This window comes from Podarcis muralis, chromosome 7 (genome assembly GCF_964188315.1).
Source record: "Podarcis muralis chromosome 7, rPodMur119.hap1.1, whole genome shotgun sequence".
Lineage (NCBI taxonomy): Eukaryota > Metazoa > Chordata > Lepidosauria > Squamata > Lacertidae > Podarcis > Podarcis muralis.
Genome location: NC_135661.1, coordinates 18404356 through 18429618, shown reverse-complemented (window position 1 = coordinate 18429618; position 25263 = coordinate 18404356). Strand labels below are relative to the sequence as shown.

The 25263-nt window shown below is 44.6% G+C and overlaps 1 protein-coding gene across 4 annotated transcripts in view; it reads right to left on the bottom strand.

The window, feature by feature from the left end:
- MORN1 (MORN repeat containing 1) overlaps nucleotides 1–25263 on the bottom strand; it is a 135840-nt gene that overhangs the window by 87079 nt on the left and 23498 nt on the right. For all 4 annotated transcript variants that reach the window (XM_028740934.2, XM_077931327.1, XM_077931326.1 and 1 more), the window contains exons 7-10: nucleotides 17715–17811; nucleotides 16076–16186; nucleotides 13588–13711; nucleotides 10800–10990 (exon numbers count right to left, since the gene is read on the bottom strand). In XM_028740934.2, the coding sequence (XP_028596767.2) occupies nucleotides 10800–10990; nucleotides 13588–13711; nucleotides 16076–16186; nucleotides 17715–17811 (523 nt within the window). The remainder of the gene's footprint in view (nucleotides 1–10799; nucleotides 10991–13587; nucleotides 13712–16075; nucleotides 16187–17714; nucleotides 17812–25263) is intronic.

Below are 25263 nucleotides of genomic sequence, written 5' to 3'. Positions count from 1 at the left end.
CAAATTCAATCCCTGGCATCTCAAGAAACCCTGGAGAGTAACAGTTAATAAGGAAAGGAAACCCCCAGGCTGTCACATATAAACTTCTGTGGGTGAGAAATTTTAAAAAGCTCTTGTGGGAGCTTCTTCATAGCCTTACACAAGGAGGTGCACAAATAGAGGAGCTCTTCTGGATTTAGGATTACTTAGGAAACTGTCTGAGATGGAGTCAGATCATTGGTCCATCTAGCTCAGTCTATCAGGGGTCAGCAAGGTTTACCTCGCCTGGGCCGGTTCACTCCAGAGGAGATCCCTGAGTGGGCTGGATTGCACATGCACGTGAGCGCGTGCACCCATGAATTCCGATGTCTGTGTCTGCACAGACATGATTTACGGCATCTGCGCATGCGCATACGCGATTTCTGGTGCCGCGGAAGCGAGTCCGTGCGCTGTGCTGTGCCGGTTTAGCGCAGCGCACAGGGACTCGCCGAGCAGGTGGCTCGTTTCAGAGGTGGCTCATGGGCCAGTTAAATGGGCCGCTTGTGGCCTATGGGCCTTAGGTTGCCTACCCCTGGTCTACATGGACAGGCAGCAGCTGTACAGGGTTTCAGACAGGGGACAATTCTCAGCCTTATCTGGAGGTGCTGGGGATTAAACCTAGGACCTTCTGCATGCAAAATCAGATGCTCTACCAATGAGCTATGGCCCTGAACACCATCTGCCAGTTTCCTGCCCCACCTGGCTCACACAACATTTCTGCAATGGAGCCTGAAGCAGCCCTTTTGTGGGTGGAAAACAAACTTTGCTAGCAGGATCTTTCAATCTAACCCAATAACTGTGAACAACTTGTGTGGGTAGTAAAGAATAAGTAATGGTTTTTTGTAAAGCTCAATGGTGCATTCGGACTGCCACTATTCTGAGTGAGGAATTCAAGTGCACACTGTAAATTTAGGCTGGCACAATTAAAGTGGGTTAAAGAGCTCTGGCGCCCTGGTGCAACAAATCCACTTTCAAAAAGAAATTGACTTTTTGCAGTTGGAAGTGATGGGGACATGCATTGAAAAGTGTGGGATAAACGAGATGATTAACAGGAAGACATATAAATACCTCACAAACAAATCAAACTGAATATAGGCTGAATGCTCATTGTCATACATCTGCTCTGCACAAAAATCAGAAGGAGTACTCAGTGAATACCAGATATAGTCTAACTCTGGTGTAAGCTTTGCACAAGCAAATCACAATGGATGCTCAATAAATGGGTCATCTGGAGGTGCTCCAAATCAGAAACATTTCCCATTGCTAGGAGAGAGATGGAAGGAGGATTGCTGGTGAAGTGTCATGAGCTACGTTTGGCGCGTCTTCACAGGAGAAGATGAGCAATGACAGGAAATAAGCCGATTTGTATGGAATTTGCTTTTCATGATTCCCAAAGACAAAAAGGAAAGGGTGAGGTGCCACAAACATTCTACATTTGCCTGTAGTCAAAACTGAAGGCTTAGCCTTCAGAGAAATCTCTGATTATCCTCAGGCAGCGTACATTGGCAATTTTATAATTTTAACGCTGGGGACTTCCAGTAAAACTCTGGGAAATGAGAGTGCACTGGGCTTTGATGTTGGCCAGAGGGTATTGGCAGAAAAGAAGTCTGTGTCTGTGTGTGCTGGGGGGGGGGGGCACAAACACAGAGGAATTAAAACTGACTTCAAAAATGAACATGGTTGGGCCCAGAAAGATGACCCCAGAGCTGCAGGTTAATATTTAAATACCTATGATTTATAGCACTTGAACTTTCTTTTTGTACCATCTATGAGAACCCATTTGCTATAAAAGTAGGAGATTCAAAGCTAGAACCTTAAAGAGAAAAAACAAAATGTGAGAAGCCCCAGCTACTTCCCCTGCTTAATAAAATACACTTGGAACCAAAATTCTGTGAGAGTTTCAGCATTATAGGATTTCCCTCTTTACTTCAAACCTGGAGGTCAAGTAGGATTGGGGGGTGGGGAGAGGAAGAGGAAGGGAACTTGACACATTCAGTGAGTGGCACAGGGGGCAAGCTATTGTCACCTCCGAAATGACATGAACACCTGGAAGAGCCATTCGTATATTTTTTTGAACATTTATTCGCTGCATTTATTAGTTTCCTGTTAGCTTTATCCTCTGTGCAACTCTCTGTGTACTAGAACTCCTGAATTCACTCAGATTCACCAAATCAAGAGTTGCTGGACAGCAACATTCAATGCCGCAGATCCTATTAACTGAAACTATGCAGGCCAAGATGTAGTGCAGTGGTTAGAGCAGGAGAGGAGAGATCACCAACATAGTGCCCACTATGTTGGCAGGCACCCACAGAGGCCCTCCCTTGGGCTTGGAAGAAACATCCTACTGTTGTCATGTGTGATAGAGCAGTTGGTGCGTGGGTGTGTTTGTGGGTGTGTGATGCCCATGACATTCCCCCCCTTCTGCAAAAATGCTCATTGGCCCAAAAAAGGTTGGCGATCCCTAAGTCAATGCGTCAAACTAGCACCAGGAAGGCCCAGGTTCAAAATCCTTCCCGAGACACAAAACTTACAGTGGGAACTGTACGCCATGCACTGCCTTGCAACCAAACCTACCTCATGCTATAAAGGAGTAAAGAAATGGATGGGGCACCATGTACACAAACTGGGTGCCGTGGCATGGCACCTCTTTCACCCCTGCCATGGGGTGGAGGGAGGTGCAGGGAACCAGGAAGTCATAGTTAACTACATAGAGATGAGGGAGACATTTGATTTGGCTCCCATTTAAAGGTGGACTTACCTAATTCACATCTTTCTGAAACAATATGCGAACTGTAATACAGCCATCCTTGGAAATATGTACTTTTCCCGAATTTGGCAATGCAGTTCCCCAGCCAAGTAACGTGTACAAATATGCAGAAAATATGTGAAAATAACACGCCAAAAAAGGCATTATGTTCAGGGGAACTGCTATGCAGAAATGTATTTATTAGGTGAAATTCCCACTAAAATGCGGATGAATTTTCACATTAAGAAAGCAAATAAATCCAAACTGATGTGGAAATGTGGAGAACTGAATTTAAAATTGGAAAAAATGAAATTTACAGATTCACCCAGCCTTAACTGTGGTTTTCCATTACTATAGTTCATGACTCTCAAACAAGCCAGGATCTGTAAGCCAACTTTAAACCATGGTTTCATATTATAACTTTTGTAGGAGCCACTAGCTTAGTTTTCTGGTTCAGATGTAATGGAAAGCTATGGTTTATGGTGGTTTCCTGGTTTGTCTTCTTGTTTGCACATGTAGGGAGGACTGATACAGGAGGGAAAGGGCTACAGTACTCCTGTGTATTTTGGTTTATTAAGCCTGAATTTGAATGCAGCCATTCCCTGCCCCCTTTTTTGAAAGCTGACTTACAGCACTTCTTTGTAGGCTGCAAAGAAAGCAGAACAAGAACTAAGACTCACAGGTCTGATCCTCTCTGGCATTTCTTATAGCCTTGTTGACTTAGTATTTCTAAGAACTGCTGCCTTTGAAACCACCTACCAAATGTACCCCAAAGTTGGCATGAACTTGGGGGGGGGGGACATGTTTAGGAGCCCTGGTTTCCACTGACCGTTCATTTCTCAGTCTCGTAAATTCCACACAATTTAAGACATGTAACAAAATAGCCATCTTCGGTCCAGAAGTATGAGAAGTATTTTAGCTGATGCAGCAGAAAACACAATGATATAAACCAAACTTTAAAACAGATGGATTAAGAGGAACTGGACAGCCAGCAAAATCATGTTGCTATTGTCAGTGCCTGGAAACGGGCTGTACTGTTGCACTTTGTTTTATAAAACACAAAGACAGCAAGGGGAATATTCTCCCTCAGTATGCGTGTATCATTCCACTAGTACTATGTAAGACTAAAACAAACAGATCACCGCCGTTGCTTGGATTGCATTTGTTAATGGGGTGGAGTCACTTTAAACAAAAATTTATTACCATTTAAAAGCTGAAGGGAACAAAATATTCAGATGACAGTAGAAAAACCCAACTAATATGTTGCAGGATCATGAAAGTAAAAAAAACAAGGAATGGCTGGGTTAAAGTTTACTTAGAATTAACAGCCTCATACCCAGCAGTGCTCGGGAATTCTAAGAAAAAACAAAAAACCACTGCAATTTTGAAATCTGTGGTTAAAATCAGGGCAGTTTTAAAAGGTTTTATATGCCACCTTGATTCAAAATGGTGTCCAATTGTATCCAGAGGTAGACAAAATCCTGCTCCTTAGAACCACCACACAAAATTTGGTTATGATTTCTTAAGAGGTGACCAAACAACATTCCAAAACGTTTTACAGATGAAAGGATTGTATATCCACAGGTGAATGTGCAGAAAATCTGGCACAGTTAGGATTTTATATTAAGACAGAAGCAGAGATTCTGCATGCCGAGTGTCCAATATGAAGAGAGCACATGCTTTGTATACATAAGGCAGGGGTGCCCAAACTTTTTTCAAAGATGGCTGGATTTAATGAAGTGAGACCTCTGCCTGAGACCTTGGAGAGCAGCTGCCAGTCAGAGCAGACAATATTGGGCTATATGGACTTGAGCTCTAACTCAGTATCAGGCAGTTTTCTACATTGCTATCAGGGAAGGCTGATCTATTAGGGCAAACAGGACACTGCTGCACTAACTTCAGTCTGCCCTCAGCCAGCCCACCACCCACCTGCCTTCCTAATTACATCCAGTCTAGGTTGTGGCTCTGCCTGTCAGCTTCCATAATCTCAGTATTGCCCTTGTGGAACTCAGCAGGGAGGAAGATGGGGCAAAACTAGAATTGGTTGGCTCTGCCTATCTATGTTGCCTGTCATTAGCTCTGGCTCCATCTACTGTTGGCTTCTCTGCCTTCTGCACTGCCCGTCCTGATGGACACAACCCATCATCCACCACACAGGACAAAACCAGTTTAGTCAAGGTAACTGGTAAATGTTACCAAGGAGGCCCCTCCGGCAGCAGAGCGGCTTTTAATTCAGCCTTGGATTTCATTACCAAACTAGAAACGTCTAACAGGCGAGCACATCCATTTCTGAAAGCAAAAGCTCCGTGCCGTTTCTCAGAACCTTTCAGAATTCCATTTTGCTGACAGTTCATCAATAGTGCATGGGGCTGGATGCCTTTCCATTACTGTGTTATTACCACCATACTAAAAGAACAGGGAGAACGAAAGCCTCAAGGACCTCATAATTTACCCATCAGCAGAAGTTATTCCTGAGGTGTTTTGAGATGGTGCCAACATTTTGCTCAAAAGCGAGCCATGAAGCCTTTGCTGGAAAAAGAACTGAAGTGCAAATCAAGTTGGTTGAAAGAAATAATCTACTACTGCCAGAGCTTACAAGCTAATAGAGGAAGAAATTGAAATCCAAATAGATGAATGGTAGGTTTCATTTGCATTCAAGCATCCACAGCATCCCTATGGAGCAGGGAGGGGGGGGGGCTGGTGGCGTAAGCCCCAATTTTACGATATAGTGGTCTGACCATCAGTTCCATCCTTCCCATATCCAGCCTATCCCACATGGACCCTGAAGTGAAGGCTGCGTTGGAACACACATACACGCCCTGGTTACAAATGAACCTCTATCAAGAGTGAACCAAACTCTCCAAAATCTCAGAGAACAGCACCCATGCCCTTGTTGCTCCCTAAAGGGGCCTTGGAGATGTATCTTTTGTAATGATAATAGGCCAAGCAGTCTGATAAGGGCCAGCTGCTTCCAGCCTTCTCTATCTTCCTTTTCCTGGGGTTCTACAGGAGGTGATATTAGCTACAAGTCAAGGCAAACCCAAGGCAGTATAGGGAAGGAGTGGTGGCAGAGTGCAAGAGAAGAGAATGAAGATTCAACAGGCGCCTTCTGGGCCAACTTTTAAATGCCTGCTGAAAACTTCTCTATTCCACTAAGCCTATGCAGGAAATTAAGAGTACATCCCTCACAATGTTTTACCAATCTTTGTGTTTAACTTTTTATGCTTATATTGTATGTTTTTTTTTAACTTTTAATATATATTATGATATAGCAATATATAAACATTTTAATTAATAAATGAGTGTATATAATATCAAGCTGGATATGAACAGGCTTCATATGTCCACTGAGAGCATCTTACCCAAGGGCACCAAGTTTAAGGTCCTCCCCAGCTAATTTAGCCAATGGCCAGGGATGATGGGAGTTGTAGTCCAACAGCATATGTGGGATCCAAAGTTGATAATCACTGTTTAAAAGCCCTGAAGAAACAGCCCTTCATTGCTCTTACCATGGGCACCCGTGGGGCGGAAGACAAGGAGGAGCTCAGTTTCCCCTCCGCCACTGCATGAACCATAACCCCAGATTCCCAGCTTCCATTTTAAAAAGTTTCTATAATTTATAGATATAAGAGGCAAAGTGTGCTGGCACTGTTCTCCTCATTTGTTTTGTGAGAAACTTCCTTGCTCCCACATTTCAGTTATGTACATATGTATGCTTATTTGTAGTATTGTAACAGATAAATAGGTACCGCTCCGGCGGGAAGGAAAACGGCGTTTCCGTGCGCTGCTCTGGTTCACCAGAAGCGGCTTAGTCATGCTGGCCACATGCTGTACGCCGGCTCCCTCGGCCAATAAAGCGAGATGAGCACCGCAACCCCACAGTCGGCCATGACTGGACCTAATGGTCAGGGGTCCCTTTACCTTTACCTAAAACCAACCCCACGGAAAAAACCCCTGCAGCCACTCCTGACTCCTGCCCTTCTCCTACCTGGACAGGAGGCACATTTCATTCTGTAGAAGAGCCCATAAAAAACAGCTTCTAAGAGTCCACTCAAAGAGTGATTTTGGGGAGCTCAGGGAGCTGCACTTGGATCTGTTAAACCCAAGATGCAAAGTCCCTTTTAAACCACCTCCGAATCTAGAAAGCAACCCCATGGTTCCCCCACAAAGTGACATTTACATGTATCAGAGCAGAGTATCCCCCCACTGTCCTAGACTCCCCAAATCTCTCTGCTTCAGTACTTCTCCCCACAAAGAAAATACATTTTAATCCATGATCTGAAACGTTCCTAACAAAACACGCTGGAGGGGAGAATCAAACCAAGAGAGGGCACGTTTATTTAATAACCCAAATCTTCTGGTAATTTAATAGTGGGGGTCAGGTGTTAAATAAGGGCTCTTATAAACATTTATTTTGGTAGCGGGGGGAAGCAAAAGCCAACTGAATTCAGTATGACGAAAACAAAGCTGGCAAGAGGGGCCAGCAGAGCATATCACACATGTTGGGGCTATCAAAATAAACTCTCCAGAGTCCAAAGATAGATGCAATTTTAACTACCACTCAGTTTCTCTCCACTTTGTTAGCAAGTTGAGTGTATTAAGATGCAAATCGTGTATTTACAATGTATCAAGTTATATGGGGTGGATTTAATATTACAGTTCACAATAAACCAAAGTGATTAAACTTTGATTCAACTCCCAAGATCTCAGCATTCAGGCTCCCATGAATAATTCCAGGAATAACTGGCCTGTAAAATAATACTGGCATATTTATAAAGAAAAGTGTTAGCTCATCTGTTACTTCATGTCCTCTAGGAAACCAAAACAACAATATAGGCTGTGAATGTATATATGTATAAGATGAGTAGGCAGGTTTGACTCACTGGGACTATAATAAACCTTGAGACACAGCTCTGAGTAGGTGGATTTTAGGTAGAAAGAAAAAGGGGCCCTCGTGGGGTGGTAAATAGATAGACCACGGATTTGCAGACCCCCCTCCCCACCTTGCCCAGAGAAAGTTAGCAAAGCCATTTGGGGCCCCCCTTGAAATTATTTGGGTATTTCACACCAATTCACTTTAATGTATATGGAGGCAAAAGTGGAGGTGCAATTCAGATGAAATTATCCATCACATGGGCAGAGTGAGATGCAGGATGCTTGAAGGTCTGGCTAGGACCGTTGAGAAACCTGGGTTAAAATCCCTGGTCAGTCACTAAGCTCTCTAGGCTGATCACCCTATCTCAGTTTAACCTACTTCGCAGGGTTGTTGTGAGAATAACATGAGACACATCCTATGCACACTGCCCTAAGCATCTTAGAGGAAGGATAAGATACAAATGTAACAGGGACCCTCCAGACTGGTGGTGTTTTTTTTTTTTGGGGGGGGGGTTGCATGGTGTATTCTGCAAATGCAATAAAAGTGGATTAGTGATGAATTTATAATGGACCACCCACACATCATTCTGCTTCGTTAGCTGTTCTGTGAGGCTGCCCCAATGTTACTGCATTACAGCTACCCAGAAAGGCAACTCTTGCACTACAGCACAACAAAAGCGGGACAAAAAATAAACCGAGACATTTGTAGTATAAGAAGTTACAGGATTTCGGGAGTCAATTAATGGGCATGCACTGATTGGAAAGAGAGCGGTATATCAACCCACAAACTTTTGGAGGTACAAACAGTGCTGAAAGTTGGATCATATACAACTGGACTGATGTCATCATGAACACGGATCATCACAAATGCACAATATAAAGGACATCTGGAGGGGGCCATAGATAGACCAGGTTTTGCTCCTCCAGCAGCTGCAGGAGTGGCTGTGGCAAGGCTACTTCTCCCAGTCTAGCCTGGTAGGCAAACCACATCCATTCCAAATGAAGCCAGGTCTTGCAATGGCTACATGTGCCTTAGTAACATACACACCTAATTATTGCACTGTGCTCACCGTGGGGCAAATATGGATGAGTCTCTGGAAACTTTAGCTGAGACAGTTTGTGGCAAAGAGAGCGTTGGTGGGTGCTCAACCATGGAAGCACTTGGCATCCTTATTTACAACAGCTGTTCTGTCTTCCCAGAAATAACATTAGAATAGCCCTGATGGATCAGGCCAAAGGCCCACCAAAGGCCCATCATCCTGTTCTTCCATTGACCAACCAGGTACCCCAGTGGGAATCCTGAAAGTGGGACCTGAGCGCAACAGCACCCTCCCCACTTGTGATTCACAGCAACTGGTAATCAGAGGCATATTGACAATGGAGGTAGCCATTGTGACTGGCAGCCATCCAAACCATGGTAGAGGCATGGCTGGTTGGGACACAGGAGAAGGCTATCTCTGAGGTTGCTACAGAACTCCCCACCGAATTTCAGGCAGTGAAACTCATGAGTTTCTAATGTATTCTGTAATTTATTTATTTATTTTATTTTATTTGTATGCTACCCTTAGTGACACAAGCACAGAGGGAGGGTGTGGAGGAGGGGGTCTTACATATTTTCTTAAATAAATTTGATTTGCACATGGTACACTGCATGGGAGGGAGGAATGGAAAAGCCAAGCATCCTACCCTGAGCTCCTTACACAAAGCAGAAAATAAAGAAATAAATTAAAAATTAAAATGGATAATGATGAGTGCCTGAAAGATCTGCACTGATCCATACTGGATCCTATATTGCCACATCATCTCAGCGTGACTATACTGATACTGCTGTTCAGAAAGAGCTTCTGTTTTGAACTTGACATTGTGTGTGAAGCGGATGTCTCCTGTTTTTATTTCTCTTCTGATACAAGTGTTGGGATCAGTGCCTCTAATCCACAGATCTTTGTATGCAGCCATAGGAGGCTGTAGACACTCAGCTGAACACCAGAACAGGGAGGACTGTAGGAAACTTCCTTATATCAAGTCAAACTCTTAATCTAGTATTGGCTGCTCTGACTGGCAGCAGCAGCAATCTGGTATCTCAGGCAGGGATCTTTCCCACCACCTGCTACCTGAGGTTTTCAAAACTGGATATGCTAGGTAGACCTGGGGCCTTCTACAGGCAAAGCAGGTGCTCTAACACTGACTCATCTGAGTTAGACTGCTAGTCCACCCAGTGCAGAGGCCTTTTGTCATCACCTACTAATCTGGAGAGGGCAGGGATTAAACAGGTGACTTTTATCCTTGCAGAACATGTCCTCTTTCCCAGATGCTCACTCGCAGAACTGAGGTTTACCTGGGCAGCAAGGCCTAGAAAGTGGAATAAGGTTTGAAGCGGGAAGGTGGGGGGCTGAATGAATTCAAAATATTTGAGAAAGACTGCTTTAAATGTTCGTTCTAACCCCCTCTTTTTCCCCTTAAAGCTTGCAAACAGTTTTTTCCCCTTAAAGCTTGCAAAGATGTATGGATGACATGCAGAGGAGCAGGAGAATCAAAGGGCTGTCTCCTAATCCTACTCAACAGCAGACCCAGCGAAAGTGATGGGTCCACTTAGGACCATTCATTTTAACAGGCCTATTCTGAGTAGGACTTAGCTATAACCCAAAGGAAAACTGCTCTATTCGCTAATGACCTTCTTGCTTCCTTGTGTGCACAAAACGGGGCTTTAAGCAGAATCTCCACCTTGGCCTCAGAGACAAAGCAATACATGCCTCCTCCTCCTCCTCCTCCCTGCAACACTGGCATACTTCCCAAGCAAAAGCAACATGAGAACGCCGATATGGTGTTACCGCTGAACACTTCCTGCCTAATTCATTTTTAACAGCATGTTTTGACTGATCAGAGAAGGAAAAACCCACCCAAAGAAGCTGCATAACAAGCAAAGGCTATTCTGTCTAATGTGGGGGGGGGGGGAACGTATTTTTAAAAATAAATCTATTCAAATTATTATGAGGAATGTCAATGACAAATCTCCTACAGCCTGCAAAATGCTTTTAAAGCTGCCCATTAGCATGACAAAAGCCGTCTCAAGTTGTTTCACTGAGGGGGTAGAAGATACCTTTTGTTTCTCTCTTAACTGCAAAAGCCAAGCACTCAAGCTAAATCTATGATCTCTACTTACCATAGTGGTTGCTAAGGGCATCTCCTGCACCACCCAGAGGTTTTGATCCAGATTCTGGTTCTAAGGCACTTGGGGGTATTAGCAGTTCAAGCAGGGCAAGTTGATTTCCACCAACAGCAGGCAGGGCAGCTTGCGGTTTCTGGCTTCCAGACGTGACAGTCATCAAAGGATACGGAATATACTCAAATCCGCTGCCAAAGGAAACAGGATTGCACTGATAAGCTTCATGAACCTTAAAACTAAGCGATCCAGAATTGATGTGGGATACACTATGAGGGATGAACATGTGAAGTTCGTACAGAATCAGATCGCTGGCCCATGCTGGCCAACCATTCAGACAGGCGGTGGCTCTCCACAAAGTCTCAGGCAAAAGTCTTTCTCAGCACACTGTCATTTTGAGATCCTTTTCATGCCAGGAACTGAACTCAAGACCTTCTGCATGCCAAGCAGAAGGGCTTTATGACTCATCTGTGGCTCTTTTGGGTTAAAATATACGAAGGTTACAGGCCCAACACTCCCTCTTTCTCTCTCTCTGCAGTTTGTCCATCAGATTTGGAAAAGATGGCATTTGGCCCTAGCTCTGTACATCAAGGTTGTTGGGATGACCTGCTTCTTGCTTCTTAGGTCTTGGTGACCTGCAGTATAAGCCAACAACTGCAACAGCCTTGTTAAATCCCCCCCAGCAGTTGCACAAATTCTTCCTTTCATTTTGATGGTGGATTCTATTTAAATCGGCTGGAGTACAGCCTTTTTAGCCAGTGTTTTTAAAGTGCATTCCAAGCTGATGGCCTGCTGTTATTCTTACAGGGTGGGAAAGAGTGGAAAATACCTTTCTCCAATCTAAACTATGTGCCAGGCTTTCACAGGTTAGCAATCCAACTCTGTTGGAGTGCCCCAATATTAAAGAGTGCTACAACTCACAGAATCTGTATAGTGGCAGAAAAGTGTTATACACGCTCAACAGAGGGAAAGAACATACCAATCTAAGGTGATCCTGATTTATAAAGGATATTCAGGTGTTGTCTGGTGGACAAGTACACATTAGAATCAGAGAATCATAAAGTTGTAGGCTATCTTGAAAGCTCCTGTGCGCCGCGCTGAACCAGCGAGGAGCAGAGCAGGGACTGCCTTCCGTGATGTTGGTCGGCTACCCATTGGCTGCAGGAAGCTCCTGCAGCCAATGGGAAGCTGCACACACCTCTTCCGCACCAGAAATAGTGTTTGTACATGCATGCGCGCATGCGTGTGCGCTCCGGCCCACTGCGGCATCTGCGGGACCGTGAACTGGGCCAAGTCACAAAAACTTTGCCGACCCCTGCTGTAATGCACTGTGCTATATGCTGTATGAACTTTAATTGTATTTTTATTGCTTTCTTTATACCTTAGACTGTATTTTATGGTATTACAATGCATACTGTACTGCATGGCAGGAAAAGGTAAAGGTAAAGGATCCCTGGACAGTTAAGTCCAGTTGAATTCAACTATGGGGTACAGTGCTCATCTATGCTTTCAGGCAGAGAGCTGGCGTTTGTCCACAGACAGCTTTTCCGGGTCATATGGCCAGCATGACTAAACCACTTCTGGCACATGAAAACACCGTGATGGAGGCCAGAGCACAGAGAAGCACCATTTAGCTTCCCGCTGCAGTGGTACCTATTTATCTACTCGTGGCAGTATGCTTTCAAAGTGCTAGGTTGGCAGGAGCTGGAACAAAGCAACTGGAGCTCACCCTGTCATGCAGATTCGAACGGCCGACCTTACGATAGGCAAGCCCAAGAGGCTTGGTGGTTAGGACCACAGTGCCACCTGCGTCCCTGCACTGCATTACAATTTATGTGGATTTCAAACTGTAGTACAATAATACCACCTGAAGGTTTTGGACCACTGGTGGTCCAGGGACCATAGTTTGGGAACCCCTGATGTAGTCAATCTAGAGTTAGAGCATCCCCAATGGCAGTCCAATCTCTGCTTGGAGGCCTCTGGCAATGGAGGGTCCAGCTTTGCCCAGGCTACCATGACATGGCTGAGATGCCAAGTGGCCCATCAAAGGAAATCAAAACACCAAAAGAGCACCAGACATGCCCTGTGTTCCCAGTCTTGTTCCCCACTCCTAATTCCTGGCTGATTTGCCCTCTTCAGTTCCAACTCCTGGTGCCTGGCTCCAAACAGCTGCTCACAGCCCAGGCCTCAGCAGCTCACTAAGGATGGGGGAGACATTCATTTTCACGCTATCCTTCCTAATTCACACTTCCCAAAACAACATGGGAACTAAAACATAATCATCTTTCAAAATTTATACTTCTCCGAATTCTGAAATGCAGTTCTCCAACCCACCCCCAAAAAAGCATCCTAGAATGTGTATATAAGAGGGTGATGCAGATAAATGTGTATACATTAATGAAATTAACATAAAGAATGCATGTTTGGGGGGGAAATTATGAGAAATGCATACTGAACTGCTGACAATTTTTAATGAGTTTAAGCAAAACAAAACACCACAAACTGACGCAGAAATGTGGCATACCAAACTTAAGATTGGAAAAATGAGAAACTGTGAGAAACGAAACTGACAAATTCATCCATTCCTATCAGTGTTCCACATGCCTTATCCCATGAATTTTAACCAGATCCAGCTAGTTGTTGAGGATTACTTGGGACCTGGAATGTGCTCAAGAGAAGCCAAAGCACGTCGAGGAAGCACTTTGAGCTGTTCAGCGTGTTGCTTCTCCATAACACGAGTCTAGGGTCACAAGAATGAACGGAATGAATTCTTCCCCATGTTACTTACAAAGAGCTTTTGATTGGCTGCCTCCCAGTTTGCTCAAGGAACTCATATGAATTGGTTTTTAAACTTTCAGAAAGCTGGCCTGCTTGGATACCAGCACTGATCTCCAGCAGTCGACCACTCTCACCTATCAAGCAAAAAAGAGAAGAGGGCAAATAAAACCATTATTTAGTTATTTTCTCTGCAGGCAGCTGCAGTGTTAACTGTTGATCTGCACACAGAACAGAGTGAGACAGGGGTGAGACCTGAGGTATATCCAGATTTCAACGAAGAGGCTAGATATGGTCTGTGTCAATTTTGCATGTGTTTCATTTGGTGGTTCTGTCCTCTTTCCGCATTTACCTAGGAATCATTATTTTTAATCTGCATGAACATTTGTATTTAAACCCAGTCACCTTTCACCTAACTTCAGATGGCATGAAGAATACAGAGAGTCTGAATGTGACCCCAAAGTTTGGGCAGGTTCACATGGCAGAGGATGGTAGCAAGGTCCAGTATGGTTTCAAACTGAATGGAGGACCATGTGTTGAGATTCCTGCATTTCGGGGGGGTGGGGGGGTTAGATGACCTTCTGGATCCCTTCCAATACTCCAATTCTATTTGTAGATGTTCCGCTGCTGAAGCCTTTGCCAGCCTCATGCCCTCCAGATGGCTTTGGACTAGGACTTTTATCAACCCCATTCAGCACTGCCGGGAATCAGGCGGGCGAAGGCTGCGCTATTGCAGTAATTGTCCTGTTACTTCAGATTGCCCATTAAGAAGAAAGAAGTAGGTGTTTTAATTCAAACTGTGATGCCAGGCACGAAGGTGGGCATATATTCCAGACAATGCATTGTAACTTAGCATCCTTCCAGCTCTGAAAACACACACACACACAAGCCCACAGTCAACAGAATTGCCATCGTTTCTGGAAAATGTACTTAGTCATATTCATTTAATTACAATGTTCTGCAGGTGGCCTTTACTTCTTCAGAGTAATCCGAATCGGAAGGATACAAAGCACAAATGATTTTTCTGTTGTTAATAGAAAGCCTCCCTCCTTCTCCCCCCCACCTTCTTTCTGGTCAGATGTTCGTATTGAAAAGTTTTGCCTTTGTAATAGTCTGAAGCAATAAATGAGAACATACAAAGAGCTAAGATGCCAATAAAAACGAAAGAGAACTATGTGAATCAGAACTAAACATGGTTTTCTGGGACTAAGAGGCAAATGATAACATGAAGCTTGGCTGGAGAGGCCAAAGAACAAAAGCAACTGGAACAAAAAAAGGGGGGGAAGGAGGGGGAAGAGGAGTTTTTAATAAAGGGAGGTGTATTTTTGCTGATGGACAGTAGACATCATCATCACCATAAGCCTCTAAGAAAAGTGAGAAATGGGAACCAGTATTCATAAAAAGGGACTTAGCCTGCACACACACCATACATTTAAAGTACATTGCTTCCACCAAAAAATCCCGGGAACTGTAGGGCTACAGTTTCCAGCAAACTTAACAAACTACAGTTCCTAGGATTCTTTTTTGAGAAGTCATGAGCTTTAAATGTACGATGTGTATCTGAAGAAGTGTGCATGCACATGAAAGCTCATACCAGTAACAAACTTAGTTGGTCTCTAAGGTGCTACTGGAAGGAATTTTTTTATTTTGTTTCGACTACAGAAGACCAACACGGCTACCTACCTGTAATGTGTACACAGTCTCATAAGGGTTATCTTGCCTCTGAACCACCTAACACTTAACAAGTGTGTCTGTGTATGGACATTACAACCCATACTGAATTCATCCACTAGCAGAAGGGTTAGATCATCTCCACCATCTGCTGTGGTCATAAATCCCAGCAAAGTAACCCCAGGAACTGTAGTTCCCTGGGAGGGATTGGGGCTCATGAGGACCAGCACAAAACTACAATTTTCAGGGTTCTTGGGTTGAAAGTCATGGCAATTAAACCAGTTGATATTTGTCCACATTTGTAGTGTAGATATGCCCCAAGACAAATTTTGACAGAATCTACACTTCCAAAGTTTTTCAGCTTACACATTTGTATTTTTAGATATCTACCCAGTCTCAACCTGCTTCTGGTATGTTTGTGTGTGCGTGACTACAGTTGATGCAAAAGAAACAGTACGCAAACTGTCTTTCGATCCAAGGCCCTTTAAAAGCCTGATAACAAAATTTAACACAATTGTTATGAAACTAGTATGTATTTCAGTACATGTACTATACTTCATAAACCGCTTAGAAGCCTATTTTGGCATTAAGCTGTACATAAATGATTAAATATCCCCACAATTCTTTTTTTTAAGTAAAGAATGCTGGGTCCTTGGTTTTTTTTATTTCTGTTCAAGATTGTGAGAAGTCTTTTACACAGCACAACATTGGGTTGTATCCCATGCTAGGTGTACTCAGAGCAGACCCACTGAAGTTAATGACTAAGCTAGGTCCATTAATTTCAACAGGTCTGCTCTGAGTAGAACTTAGTTAAATAAAAAAGTTCTTACTTTCACAAACCTCTCCTTTCTCATTTTCCAGCTGGACTTGAAATGTATGGGAAGACCCTTGCACTATCTCAATAACCTCTGGCCCCATAATCACAATCTTCTTTGCTTGTCCTGCAAACATTCAACATATCTTGGTTAGTTAGTTTGCTGAAAAACCAAACTGGGAGTGGTGTTCAACTTACCTTTTATTCAAAGTAGACTTACTGAAATTAATTAAATTAAACTTAGTCGTATTTATTAATTTCAGTGAGTCTACTCTGAGTAAAATTTAGTTAACTACTACCCTGGAACACACATATGCATAGGAAGCTGATATCAGATCAGTGTGTTGTATGTAATTCTAGTCCTGCTCAGAGTAGATCCCTTGAAGTTAGCAGATGTGACTAACTTAGGTTCATTCATTTCACTAGGTCAATGAGTATAACATAATTTGATACAACCCCTAGACTTTTGGTACATCAAGGTCAGTATTGGCTCTTCTGATCGGTGGCAGCTCTAGAGGGTCTCAGACAGAGGTCTATTGCCACCCTACCTGGAAATGCCAAGGATTGAACTGGGGACCTTCTGCATACAAAGAATGAGATCTACCAGTGAGCTACCACCTCTCCCTGAGTGGTGGGGATGATTTCAGGATCACTTAGGATTCAGACCTAGGTTCAGTGAGCCCTTCAAACCTGAGTAGAAGTTCATTCAACAGACCAGCACCATCTGGAGAGATGGTTACCTGAACCCCCCGCTAAGCCTCCCCATCACCTGTGCCAGAATCCAGGTTGTGTTCTCTGGCTCAAGGCCTCCAAGGTGATGGGAATGTGCTGCTCTGCAAAGGGAGAATGCCAGGAAATGCATATCATGCCAGACCATTCTGGAGACTTCACACTATAAGAGCTGACACTGGCCTTCTGCACCTGAAGAAGGCCTGATCCTAAGAAGCCATGGCAGCTCCAATCTGAAACCCTGTAGTTCCCAATCCAAGCTCCAGAATCCTTGACATTCATATAATACTGGAACCAATACTTTCATCCACTTCTCTCTTGAATTTAAATATGTGCACACATTATTCACACCCACTTGGAAGCCAGCACTTTTTCCACACGTGCTGGACAGGGAGACCAACAGTAGGTGGAGCCAGAGCCAATGACAGAGGCAGTGTCGCCTCTTGGATTGGTTGTAAGGAAGAAGGCAGGCAGGCAGGTGGGAGCCAACTGAAGGTAGGCTGAGGTTGGTGAGGCAATGCCCCATTTGCCATAATGGACAAGCCACCACTGGGCCCAACACCAATATAGCTACAATTGTTGTCAGAGTTACAAAAGCTTTTCCCATGCTCAGCACACAAATTATGCAGCAGGGGAAAAAGGAAGATTTCTTCAGAAACATAATAAAATAAAATAAAAATACACACATCCCATGCAGCATTTTCATGTTGTGGCTTCTCATTCCGTTCCATTAATGGATTTCTACCCCTCTGCCAGATCCCTCCATGCAAAGGGCTCACTAGTGTTTTTGGTCTTTATGAGTGACACGTCCCAGGGATAAAAACGATGCCAGCACTGCGGCCCAACTGTATGCATCAATAGGCTGAAAGGAAGGGCATTATGCAGAAGTCTCATTATGAACCTGGTTGCATAATCAAAGTACATACCAACAGGGTAGCCATTGAGCCACAGTCCATCATAGATGACACCTGAACAATGGATTATAGAGCCCTGTCCGTTGAATGTGTCATTTCTCCACTGTCCCTTCAAATAAAAGGAGAAAAAGAAAACAGACAGAGAGAGAGAGAGAGAGAGAGAGAGAGAGAGAGAGAGAGAAGGGATATGTATTGGTTTCAATTTTAGACTGCAACATGGGTGACTACAGAAAGAAGGGATTAAGCCAGGAGCAATAGCAGAGCGGGTGGCCCTTGGGGGCGTCTTTAGAAACACTATTCCAAAACTGATGTGAATGTGTGGAGCGGGAGAGGCAAGGCAGCGAGGACTGAGGGAGGGCAAAGGGGAGTCAGAACAGCAGCCCAGGATTACGTCATCATACCAGTGACCTGAAAATGGGCATTTTCTGCTACTGCCCCTGTACTGTGGAATGCCCTTCCTTCTGCCACATGTGAAGCAGCAACCACCAGTAGCATCACATGTATCCATTTACCCAGCCTCTCCATGACCCGTAGGATTGAACCCTGAGTTATGTGTTTTAATGTCTGTTTTGTTTTCATGTGCTGTGCACTGCTTAGAAATTTTTAAATAATTAGTTTATAAATGCTTTTAAATAATCAAAAATGGCCTGTAAATAGAATAGTTTGGGGAGAGTTGAGAGTTATAGACACCTTTGATAGCATAAACTTCCCCCTCCCCCCCCCCCAATATCCTTTTTTAAAATGCATTCATGATGATTTGTGCTTATGCTGGGATTGGGATGGTTATTTGTGATTCCCACATTCAATACCACCTGCACCTGCAAAAGTTTTGGGGTGGGCATTTTGCTTTCATTCCAATCAGTGCATGTTCTGTAACTTCCTGCTGAAATCCTGTAAATGCCATGGTTCCTTTGGCTGGCAGCCTCTGAAGGAAGATGAGGTAGAATGGGAGGGAGAAGCAAGACACCACTGACTTTGGCTGCAATTTTGAGTACTTGGGCCTGTGCTCTTTCCTCCTCTCTCCCCTTCCTTTTTCCACATGCAACATGTCTTTTTAGATGGTGAGCCTGAGAACAGGGGCCATCTGGGTACCGATGTTTGTAAGTCCTCCTGAGAGCCTTTTCAGCTAAAGGGCAAGATATAAATGCTATAAATAAAAAAGGGGAGACCAGAAAAAAATGCAACAAAAAAAGCATGGCTTTTATAGTGATGGTGTCATCAGAGTAGGCTACTTCTGCCTACAGATGCCCAAGAAACAAAACTTATTGTGCGGCTTATAGATAGTTGGCAAAAACCTTTTTTCCTGAATTCCAGAATGTGTAATAGCTGGATGCTATTATGCTCTATTAGACTGCCCACCACACTGCCTTTTGATCCATTTTATTTACTGATATTATTTTATCAGTAGAAGAGGGAAGGTTAAGACATTCAGAAGCAGCCTTGGAAGGCTTCTTTGGTGCCAGACCATACAAATGCAGCCCCTATTAATAATTAGTTGCAGACCAAGATCTTACAATTGGTGGGCCAGTGGCAAGAGAGTCAACAATGGCAAACTGTGCAAAGTCCTTGCAAGCGGAGACAGGTGTGCCAATGTGATAATGTCAGGCAACATAATGCTGGCATACAAAATGAAAGAAAAAACAACCAGGGCCAAACTGAAATGGGAGGTTGACTTACAAAGGTAGTAACAAGGGAGGTAACAAGGCATCTACCAATCTGTGACAGCCATCAGGGCAAGGCAAGACTCCCAGAACAAGCACTGACAAAAGACATAATTGTGGATATATAATTTTTGCAAAAACACTGGAAGGAAGTGAGGGGATACAAGGTGGTGTGGATTTTTGTCTAGTGGGTGCAAGTGCCACAGGATACTGAGGGCTAGCGAGCCTTCCCTTCTCCATTACCCAAAGCTTTGAAGCCAGCTCTCCTTCACTCAACTGCCTTGGCTGCAAATGAAAATCCGTACATTTATGTGTGGCAGTCGGTTGAGTTCCCGGTGCTGCCAGCTGACAAGCGGTGGCTTGCGCGGAACAAAGTGCTACTATAGCTCTAAATTTATCTGAGCCAACCTCAAATCCCAGATGGATCCAGAGACTCAAATTCTGCCACTCTCTCTTTTTTACACCCTTAGCAACTAGTATCCAAAATAGAGGGGGAGGAAGAGAGAGAGAGAAAGAAAGAGAGAATGACTGCACGGGCAGCCCAAAAACAGGCATTGGAAAACATGTTGCTGCAGCAACTGGGTTTATTCTGTTCTTTCCATCACTCTTCTAAAGCGTTCCACGGAAATACTTCTACTGAGAATATCATTGTTAAGAGGCAAGCATTCTGCGGTGTGTGTGCTTTAAAAAGAGCCATGACTTCTCTGCGGGTATTGGAAGCTCAGGAGGAGATGCCAGCTTATTTCAGCAACCAGGGATGCTTATTAATTTGCCTCTGGGCTTAAGGAAGTGTCCCGATTGGTAAAAGTCCTGCCCTGGGACACCACTGCAGATTTGGGGGCTGGGGTGGGGGCAGACAGCAAGAGATATAGTAAGGCTGAAAAGAACAGTGCTGGAATAGATGGCCAAAAAAGTATGACTGGGAGTCACTCAGCCCCCATTTGTGGATATACACAAAATCAAAAACTGCAGGAGAGTAGTGTGTTTTAAGCATATTGCTGAGGTTTCTTTTCTTTTCCATGCCCCATGAGGAGTATAAAAGGTCACATGACAAAGAAGCATCCATTTGAAACAAAGCAAAACACGAAGGGGCATATGGCTCTGGCGCACACAGAAGGCCATTCAACATGCAAGCGAGCAAAGCTCCATGAAAAGGCGGGTTTGTTTCATGCAGAAGGTGTCCCATGCTTGGTTAAAAGGGTCTGGTAGCTGGTGATGAGCAATGACAAACCTAGACAGCATCTTAAAAAGCAGAGGCATCACCTTGCCAACAAAGGTCCAAATAGTTAAAGCTATGGTTTTCCCAGTAGTGATGTATGTAAGTGAGAGCTGGACCATAAAGAAGGCTGATCGCCAAAGAATTGATGCTTTTGAATTATGGTGCTGGAGGAGACTCTTGAGAGTCCCATGGACTGCAAGAAGATCAAACCTCTCCATTCTTAAAGAAATCAGGCCTGAGTGCTCACTGGAAGGACAGATCCTGAAGCTGAGGCTCCAATACTTTGGCCACCTCATGAGAAGAGAAGACTCCCTGGAAAAACGCCTGATGTTGGGAAAGATGGAGGGCACAAGGAGAAGGGGACGACAGAGGACGAGATGGTTGGACAGTGTTCTCGAAGCTACCAGCATGAGTTTGACCAAACTGCGGGAGGCAGTGGAAGACAGGAGTGCCTGGCGTGCTCTGGTCCATGGGGTCACGAAGAGTTGGACATGATTAAACGACTAAACAACAAAAGCTGGTGATGGGAAAGACCCTCCTCTGCCTGAGACCCTGGAGAGCTGCTGCCAGTTAGAGACAAACCATAATGGGCTGGGTGGATAAGTTGATGGACCTGGAGCAGGGTATGTTCCTATATTCTTGTCCCCATAGCATCAGTTGGTCCATATGTAGAACTAGTGAGCCCAGGATGTTGCTCTGCACTCCTTGGGCATGGGGGGTGGGGTGGAAGGAGGAGAGTGAAAAATAAATGTGTAAAATTAACTTTTAGGTCCCAGGCTGCCTTCTGGAGCACAGAACGTCACTTGTGAATCCTGATGGCAGTGCCTAGTTCCTCATTGTTATGAAGAAGCAGGAAGCTGGTTTGTTCTAAGTGGTAAACAAATGCTTTAAATTTCCCCCTGTCCCACACAAAGGACCTGGGAAGCACACAAGCCCAATGCTCACGTCCCTCCTTCTTGTCACAACAACAACAAAGCCAGTGGCTGTGCTTTGATCCCAAAGAGCATACTTGCAGCAATTCTTCTCCCATTTTCTGCTAGCCCATGCTTCAAGATCTGCAGAAGAGACCATCCACATTATCCTACTAATGAGCATAAGCAAAGCTCATGCGTTGGCAAAGCATGGAAGGTCCTTTTCAGTCGTGGCACCCCAATTGTGGAACTGTCTCCTCCAAGGGCTGCAGTTGTTTTCCTCCTTAATGAGTTTTGGGCATGGCGTGAAAAGCACACATCTCTAAGCTAGAGTGATGCAGCTTGGTTTTCTGGTAGGATTTCTGCTGCGGTTTTGTTTCATGGTCCAGATTGTTTAATAGCAGGAAAATTTATTTGATTTTTAGTTTAAAGTTCACTGTTTTAACTGGACAGATGCCCTGGGATCTTTTTGTTTTTAAATGAAGGGTTAAAACATCACACCATATCAAGTGGTAGCCACATCACACACTGCACTTTAGCCACTTCTGTTCCCGTTCTCATTGCTGTTTATGTTAAACGAGCTCCAGAATTTTCTTATGATACCATTCATGTGCAATTGTGAACAAGAGCAACTGGTATGAATGAAGGAGGCGCTGGCCCCTGTAAGTGAACAATGGCATGCAAAAAAAAGGACCCCAGTGCAATCCCTGGCACCTTCAGGTAAGACTGGGAAAGATTCCTGTCTGAAACTCTATAGAGCCACTGCCAGTCAGTGTAGACAAAACTGAACTAGATGGACCAGAGCGCCAACTCCGCATACGGCAGCTGCCTATGATAAATTGCAATGGAGGATCAATGTGTACAGTTCTAGTTCAGTACAAATAAAATTAACTTAAGTACCTGCCCTGAAGAACATTTAAAAATCAGACATGAAGGTTAGGGTCTCCCCTCACTCCCACTACTGCATCCAGCCCCCACAGCTGGGAAGGTGACAAGCAACCAGAGCAGAGGCAGACACATGCCAGTCAATCTGGAAGCTTACAGGAATAACCCGGTGGCTTCTCTCTGCCTAGGTCACAAGCAAGGAACCTCAAGTTTAAGCTGTTAGTATCCAACCAGCAGCAATGGTAGAATTGGAAGCAGAGAATCTGTGCCTGCCTAACTCCTGACACAAGAGTGAAGAACCTAAGGGGCTGCTTAGATTACTTTGGCATGAAGAACCGTAGGAAACCGGCTTTATGCCACACTTGAGACAAGAGTGATTCAAATCTGCAAAAAAACAAAAACGACCACCTGGGGACTGCTCCAGAATGCATCGTCATGGTCATCATGCATAATTTTTGTTAAATTTTAAAAAAGACTGTCCATATCCTGCCAATTCTCACATTTATTCACTGTTTGCATCACCCTCTCAACTCCCCCCCCCCCCAAATACAATGTGGCCTCCTCCTCCATCTCCCCCTGGCACGGCTTCCTAGACCAGCCTCTTCTCCCAGATGGCAAGAAGAGTGGGGGCAAGTGTTTCTAAAAGTTGCTTAGCGATGTAACACACAGAGAGGTTTGCAAATGCTGACATTCTTGAAAGCATCCTCCGTGCAAGTCGCGTGTGGCAAAAGAGTGCCAAGCGCATGAACAGCCGGAGCAACAGAGGGGCTCTTGGGCTGGGGGTGGGAGGAAGGGGGTGGGAGGAAGCCACTTACCATCACCAAATGGAGGGGGAGCAGCCACAACCTTTTGCTAGCTGGCTATCTCATGCTGCGGGTTTCCAATTAGAACCAACCCTTCCTTTGTTTCCATCTGGTCCTTTCCGACACCAATTAAACGTAGATCAAAGGCCACATCTATACCACTGTCAGCCCTTAGCAGTGCTCCAACACATGTTGCAGATGGCAGGGAGGGGTCTGTTTCTGGAGAAAACAGATCAGGAACAAAAGGACCAGAGGTTGGAGATGGGATCAAAGGTGGGCAGGTTCTGGATTGGGGATGTGTGTCTATGTGGCTAGAAGGCAGAAGTTGCTCAGACTGAAGACTCAAGCCTGGGACAACATCAGCTTTACAGAGCCAGTCAGGCTTGCACTGGTTCCTCAGGTCACACGGTCTGGCTGAGTTGAGCCTCTAGTGACAAAGTTGACTCAAGAGGCACCCCGTCTACATGCTGGAGTGGAGCTCAGTGGCAGAGCATCTGCATGCAGAAGGTCCCGGATTCAATCCATGGTGTCTTATGACTCTGTATAAGGCAGATACCAATGTTCATAGCTTCTCCCCATTAAATACCATTGTTTATTACCCCATCATTACTGAATATGGCAGGCAACTGAGTTACAGATACAAAGACACATCCATTCCAGTGTAAGGCCATTTCCCATTGCTCATGGAGATAAAAAGACACAAAATAAAAGGCATGTATTGTAAATAGCTGGTTTGCAATTGAAACAATGCTTTTCAATTTGACATGAATTAAGTTGTGAGCTGCAGTGGAAAACTCACTTCACTCTGCTAGAGACTAAGCCGGGGGTGGGACAGAGAATCTAACCACCAGAGAGCCTGGAGCAACTCAAGAGAGGTGTTAACAGATCACTAACGCCAAAGTACGCAACACATTTGCTCCAGAATAGTCTCCAAAAGCAAAGGGACTACTTCTCCAGAGCATATTTCAATTCTGTGAAGCCAATCCAGATGGCCAGTTATGAACGCAGGGGAATACATTTGGACTAAACGCATGTGCGAATGTCAGCTGCGTCCTTCTCAAAGAAAAACACCTGTCTCTTGATGCACAGTTATTGGTCTGTCTGAATCCCTGGTCACCGATTCCCTGAGTGAATAACTAAGTCTTACAGTGGCCCTTCATCAAGAAGGAAAGATTTCAGTAGCTCTGTGGGCTGGAAGTGGAAAAGAGAGAAGCTATCTACTCCAAGTAGAAGCTGTCTACTCAGTTCAGAGGTGGGGGGCTGAACAAAATGATCTCAGTGGGCTCCTACTCCAAATTGTACCCTCACCACTGCTGCAGTGACTCATTTGTTTGTGTCTTCCTTTGGACCTAGTCCACACCATCACTCATAAATTTGTACTGTTCTTCTCACTGTTTGCTCTCCCAGGGGCAGCAACATGATGGTCAAGAGGTTCTGGGGACTGGAAGTGAGGTCCCTCCTGAGGTATGGGCCTCGGCAGGTGCCCAGTGATATCAATCCCTGGCTGAGAAAGAGGCAGCAGGGAGTGTGCAAGGGGCTTGGGTCCAGCATAGCCAAAGAACCATCTCCTTATGATTCATTCTGTCCATTAAGGTCCGCAGGGAAGGTCCTCTTGCATGCCCAACCCCACCTGAGATACATTTGGTGAGAACACATGAAATGGCTTTCTTGATTGTGGAGGCCTGAATTCCCTGCCCCAGGAGATGTGCCTGGTCTCCTTTCTGATGGTATTCTGCCACTGTGTAAAGGTGTTCTGAGTTCAGCAGGCATTTGACCAGGTTGTTGTATGGTTGTTGTTGTTTTAACTCTTTGCCCCTATTTCTGAACCCCCCCCCCCTCTCCTGGAGTGCTTTTGATCTGCCATTCTCCCTCTTTTAATTTATTTTTCTTTCAGGTTTTAGATTTCTATTTTGTAAGCTGCCTTGGGTGATTCTGTTGTTGGGACCAGAAATATAGGATATACACATATTTTATATAGATATGCAATATTCAAAGCAATTGCTGGAAGACTGCAATGTAAGATTTCAGAAGTATCAAGAAGGCATGTGTCAGGATTGCAACCCACAGCATGCCCTGAACTTG